Here is a 6399-nt window from a genome sequence, read left to right as displayed (position 1 = left end):
TTGAAAAGCTATTCATAGGACTATTTCTAGGCTGCAGAAGTACCACTGTAACCCCATGCTTCCAGTGAAATAATAGGAGGAGTCAAGATGTTACCCTCCCATTCTGCCCCTGAGTACCATTCCCCATATCTACTAACCGGGGATTTCTCACCAAACAGCATATTCTCTGTCTCTTTTCACCATAGCCTTAGGTTGGATCCTCATTTTGAAATAATGGACAACAGTCCTCTGCAGGTGTTGACTGTCCCTACAGCCCCATATCCAGACCAGAGACCCAGCACCAGTGGTCTGAGGAAAAAAGTCTTTGTGTTCCAGTCCAGGAGGAACTATCTTCACAATTTCATCCAGAGTATCTTCTCCTCTATTGACCTACGTGACCGCCAGGGTTCAACAATGGTCGTGGGGGGAGATGGACGCTTCTTTAACCAAACAGCTATTGATGTCATTGTGCAGATGGCAGCTGCCAATGGGGTCAGTGTCACCATGTGTGTGTTTTCTTTGTGTATTTATGCTGGTAACTGTGTATGTGTGGGTGGGTGTGCACATGCGTAGATGTGCTACTGTGTGCAGATCACTGCATGTATGTCAGTGTCACCTGCCCCTGTTACCAGTTAATATCCCTTTGTTCTTGCTGGTTGTAGCAGGATGAGTGTTGAATGTTTACTTCAATCTGTGCACATGATACACACACACACGCGTATATTCTTTTATAGAGACAGCTGTTTAACATCAGCATTCTTGTATTGTCATTTCAAACATGGCTACAACAGTAACATTACTATGTGTTTAAAAAGTTAGACAGTGCCAATTTAAAATGCATGTTCTGATTGAGACTAAAACAAAACAAACATATTGCTTTGATTTATTGTTCATGTTTTAATTTAGGTGGAATCCAGACAGAAAGGTAGTTAACTTAATATTGTTAAATTATCCTTCAAAACGATATTTTGGGAAATACTAAATATTTAACATGTTGCATTCTTTCATGGAATATCTAATCTATAATAAAATGTTTTTCATTATAGCACTCAGTTACTATTGCAATTTGGTGTCAGTTTGCTGATGTTTTTATAAATGTAACTTAACCTGTATCTGTTATTCACAAGCAGTGAGCATTGTGAGTGGACACGCAACACCAAAACAATATAATATAGGAAATGAAAGGATGAATACTGACTTTCAGCTTCAAAATCAGTTTGCAGCTCTCATAACTGCAGCTCCTGGCTACTCTGCTGTCTTCAAATAGAAACTTATGAAGCCTGTTTTGTTTTTACTCTCCTGTCAGCAACAGCAATGGGTTCTCTGTGGTCCCCGGGTTTAAATTACATAAACTTTGAACTTCTGATACTTTCTTGGATGGATGGTATATTTAGAGGGATTTAAAATAAACTTACATATGCAGAATTTGTTCTGTGTTTACATTGTGTTGTAAATGCAGTTCATTACATGAAACTCTAGTCCTATTTAATTTTAGGAGGAACCATGAGAGACAAAACCTGATATTCAACGGCAATCCCCTGCCTCCTCTCAGATATATAAAGATATACACTCATGTCAGCCAACTCACATATACACCTGTGTGACATTTCCGCAGGTGGGTCGTCTGATTATCGGACACCATGGATTAATGTCCACGCCGGCCATCTCCTGTGTGATCAGGAAATACAAAGCCATCGGTGGCATCATCCTCAGTGCCAGCCATAACCCTGGAGGACCTGATGGGGACTTTGGCATTAGGTTCAATACTGCAAATGGAGGTATGGTAACTGGAGAGGAGGAAGCATGCAGGGAAATTGGCCAAGTGCAAAATAGTGACACAGAAGAAATCAGATATTTACCAAGGCTGTACGAGGCCTCCATTAGATATGTGGCAAATACACAGTACTGAGATTAATGTATGAGACTTTGTGTGAGGATAAAATCTGAGACAAAGTTCGAGCACAACAAACGATCAGCGAAGTCTTACTAGTAAACATCACTATACAGTATATGAAAAACACTCAATGTGAGTATTAGTGTAAGTTTTTTTTTTCCAGGTCCAGCCAAGGAGGATGTTACAAACAAAATTTTTCAGATCAGCAGAACCATTGAGGAGTTTGCAATCTGTCCTGGACTGAGAGTGGATCTGACAACCCTGGGCAAACAGACATTTGACCTTGAGAACAAGTTCAAACCCTTCACAGGTGAGGTGCAGCATTGGTCTGTCACCCATGACTTCAAATTGGAAAACATAAATAGGTAAAGGCAACAAGAGAAAAGATTGTGGATAGAGGCTTTGAGCTGAAAAAACAACCATTTTAATTGTTGCATTTATAAAAAATATTTAACTCTAACAGTAAATGTAAAATCCAAATCCTTTGATTAATTGATGGAGTAAGACACAAGCTCAAAGGTTTAATAGAAAATAATGCACGTGTTTTGTTGTCTTTTGTGTTTGTGTCCAGTGGAAATTGTGGACTCTGTGGAATCCTATGCTAACCTGTTGAGGAATATCTTTGACTTTGCTGCTCTGAAGGAGCTTCTGTCAGGAGAGAATCACATTAAGATAAGACTTGATGCCATGCATGGAGGTGAGAGACCAGCCTGCCAAAATTTGTATCTATTGCACTGTAAAGAAATGACAAAAAGATTATCCCTTCCCTAGATAAAAGTTGTGCATTTCATGATTCTTGATAGTATTGGTTTTAATTACGATAATACCCATTCCAACCAAGTCTCCCTTCAGCTTAGGGGTTATGCATTTATCTGTGCTGGTTCAAAATAAGGCTGAATCCTTTGTTTCACCGTACAGTCTTCTTTTTCTATGTAAAAAAGTCATGGAGGTATTTTCAACAACATAGTAAGGGCCCACAGGTCAGTGTATGCAGATTGATCTTTTAACCTAGTTACATGGTCTGTTATCAGGATAAACAACATGTTCACAGGGCTCCTCTTCCTCCCTTGTTTGCATAAAGTCAGTTGTGAAGGACAGGTCAAGCCACCAGTCAGTACACAAGAATCTGTTTGGCCTCTCACTCACCAAAACATCCAGCTATTGCATGATGTTTTGGTGTTTGCATCAATGCAAATGCTTGATGGTTATAACACTATCCAAATCCAAGCCATCCATCCATTATTTACCATGTACCCATTAAGGGTTGTGGGAGGGCTGGTTCAGGTGTCATTGAACAAGTGGTGGGAGTACACCCTGGACAGACTCACTCAAAATATAAACCCTTTACTATATCTGCGTTCTTCTGTTGGCGAGGTGACATGAGGTTGTTGACTTCAGAATTATTCATAATGATTATATTACTAAAGCTATTTTGAGTCTCCCCAGACAATGAAACTGAAACCAGCAATCACATTGTCTATTCAACCCCCTTACACATATCTACACCACCCAACCAGTACAATATCAATACAACATGGATACATGTACCATTGAGGCCTTCATCTCAGTCACTCACAAAGTGTAGCTACATTATTCACATTTAATAAGATGAGAAGACCAATGCCACTATGTACACATGACCCTGTCCCATGGATTAATTAACATGTTATATAATAAGTCAAAAAAAGAGAAAAAATGTAAAAATGAAATGGGATTCCAGGAAATTCCTGTGCTCAGCCAGGGCATAGTCAAACGCATTTCCTACCTTACATTTTAGAACAGATTAACCAAATGGTATATAATGTGTAAAACAAAAACAAACCAAGCCAAACCAAAAGAAAAGAAAACAAAAGAGCTTTAGAAGTGCTTACGTTTGAACAGATCTTTATACATTGTATTATTGGTCAAGCTTCTAATCTAAATGAAAGAAATAGTATATTTCCCTTGTTTTAAACAAGACATCACAGAGTTAAGGGTTCTTTTGTTATTTTAGGATGCCGATAATGCTGCTTCATGCAACACCAGCTGCGATTTTAGTAGTGCCATATTGTCTTCTCTTATACCTGTCTCTGTTATTGCTGACTGTTTCACAGTCGTAGGACCTTATGTGAAGAAAATACTGTGTGAGGAGCTGGGCTGTCCTGCCAATTCTGCCATTAATTGTGTCCCACTGGAGGACTTTGGGGGTCACCACCCAGATCCTAATCTGACCTACGCTGCAGATCTTGTTGACAGCATGAAAGACGGACAGTATGATTTTGGTGCAGCTTTTGGTGGTGATGGGGTATGCGCATGTTTTAATTTTTTTAGACATTTCAGAATTTCCAAACTCAAATAGGCCTAAAAAACATCTGAAACAGAGGATACTTCACATTATTTCTGGAATCTAGATGTAATCCAAAAGGACCTGACTTCTAACCTCTGTATGTCCACCGACTTTTTAGGACCGTAACATGATCCTTGGTAAACATGGTTTCTTCGTTACTCCTTCTGACTCTGTGGCTGTGATTGCTGACAATATCTTCTGCATCCCGTACTTCCAGCACACAGGGGTGAGAGGCTTCGCCCGCAGCATGCCCACAAGTACAGCTTTAGACAGGTAAAATGTTGGCGTTCTTTGGGTTGATAAGATTTAATCACTGCATTTCTGTAGCTGCACTCTGAAGACATAGCTAAGTACAGATTGATCATGTTACATTATTTGAAAGGTGATTAAAAGCTTCACTGTGCTTTCTTAGAAAACTCTTTCATTGTATTTCCCTTCAGAGTAGCCAAGGCAACAAAAATAGAGTTATATGAAACACCTACTGGGTGGAAATTCTTTGGAAACCTAATGGATGCAGGCCGACTGTCTTTGTGTGGAGAGGAACACTTTGGTACAGGTAGTCTATCTCTTCATAAAGTTATTAGCTCAAACAATGCTCCATTTATATATTTCTGGAGAAAAAAAGAAGGGTTCAATAGTCATATTTTTTTCTGTGTGTGGTAAACTTCATTACATGTCATCAGGGGGAGACCACATTCGAGAGAAAGATGGACTTTGGGCTGTGCTGGCATGGCTGTCCATCTTGGCCACCAGAAGGCAGAGTGTGGAGGATATTCTTAGGGACCACTGGCGAAAATATGGAAGAAATTATTTCACCAGGTGAGATATTAACCGATTAAGCCAATAAACATTTTTTTTCTGACTTTCTTTTTTCACAGTTGCAGTCCATTAGCCCTCACAAACAGCAACAGAATAAGACCCACTGAAATCATAATTTTTGACTCATAATATTTTGCATTATTTAGCTGATGTAGTCGGAATTAATACATGAAGTACGCGATGGTAAGAAGATAAAAGCAGGATATCACTGACATCTAGTGTAACACATGTGCTATTGCACATTCTTTAAAGGTTTGCACTGTTCAGTGAAAATGTAAAATGATGATGTGATAATTGTGCTTTCCTACATCATTAATGTAATTATGTTGACATTTGTAACTTGTGTTAAATGATATTACCTGACAATTATATAACACATTTCAACTCCAAATAAAAGCAGAAGAACTTCAAAATGAATTTGAGCTTAAAGTACAAATCAATCAAACTTTTATTTTGCTGTTAAAATCTGTTGTTGTTTGGGTCCAGATATGACTATGAGAATGTAGACGTAGATGCAGCCTGTGAGATGATGGAGGATTTGGAAATAATGATTGCCGACAAGTCCTTTGTGAAGCAGAGATTTGCTGTGGAAGACAAAATCTACCAAGTGGAAAAAGCAGACAACTTTGAGTACACAGACCCAGTAGACAGCACCATCTCCAGGAACCAGGTAGATGACACACAAGAGATGTGTCCCTGTAAAAACAGATTTGTTCTGTGTACAGATACAGGATGTATCCAATAAAAGATGTAGCCCTACACATTTTCCATGTTGGGTTGTTTTCTCTGCAGGGACTGCGAATAATCTTCTCGGATGGTTCTCGAATTATCTATAGACTCAGTGGAACAGGAAGCAGTGGAGCGACAGTTCGAATCTACATTGACAGCTATGAGAAGGAGCTAATTTTTGAAGACACACAGGTAGCATGTTAAGACTACGTTGGTTAACACATCCAAAGCTAAATATTTACATAGCACCCAAGCAGTCATGTGTTTTAGACTCACAATAGCATCTTTGTTTGGGACAGGTGATGCTGGCATCCCTGGCAACCATCGCTCTGAAGATTTCCCAGCTCCATCACAGGACAGGTCTAAGTGGCCCATCACTCATCACATGACTACTCCCATGTTACTCCATCATCACTAAAGTGTTGTGTTTCTTTCCAGATTTTTGTATATGCTTGGCTTGAATTCCACATGTAGCCGCATAATATGAATTAGCTTGGATTTTAGATTGAACTATATTCAGTGACTCTTTCTGTTTCTGACATTAAACAGCTTTTTATTTTTTGTCTATGTGTTTTCCTTATACCGCAGCAAATGTGCTATGTATATATATTTTTTTGGTCATTGTTGATTTGCTGTTGTAATTTGATCCAAT

General features: G+C 39.0%; 1 protein-coding gene across 1 annotated transcript; it reads left to right on the top strand.

The window, feature by feature from the left end:
- Window positions 1-91: 91 nt before the first annotated feature.
- Window positions 92-6308, top strand: LOC113134223 (phosphoglucomutase-1-like). The gene is made up of 11 exons (XM_026313467.2): window positions 92-471; window positions 1595-1757; window positions 2037-2183; window positions 2445-2570; window positions 3967-4157; window positions 4318-4472; window positions 4640-4755; window positions 4883-5018; window positions 5505-5688; window positions 5811-5939; window positions 6047-6308. Exons 1-11 carry the CDS (start codon window positions 214-216, stop codon window positions 6134-6136), a joined length of 1695 nt encoding a protein of 564 aa, XP_026169252.2. The 5' UTR covers window positions 92-213; the 3' UTR covers window positions 6137-6308.
- The last annotated feature ends 91 nt before the right edge of the window (window positions 6309-6399 follow it).

The sequence above is a fragment of the Mastacembelus armatus genome, chromosome 17 (assembly GCF_900324485.2).
Source record: "Mastacembelus armatus chromosome 17, fMasArm1.2, whole genome shotgun sequence".
NCBI lineage: Eukaryota > Metazoa > Chordata > Actinopteri > Synbranchiformes > Mastacembelidae > Mastacembelus > Mastacembelus armatus.
Note: the sequence above shows the minus strand (reverse complement) of the source record. Positions and strands in the feature narration are given on the sequence as shown.

Coding starts and splice junctions, on each gene's coding strand:
- LOC113134223 (XM_026313467.2), top strand. CDS start 214: ATGGACAACAGTCCTCTGCAGGTGTTGACTGTCCCTACAGCCCCATAT. Junction 472..1,594: donor AGATGGCAGCTGCCAATGGG/GTCAGTGTCACC, acceptor ACATTTCCGCAG/GTGGGTCGTCTGATTATCGG. Junction 5,940..6,046: donor TAATTTTTGAAGACACACAG/GTAGCATGTTAA, acceptor TGTTTGGGACAG/GTGATGCTGGCATCCCTGGC.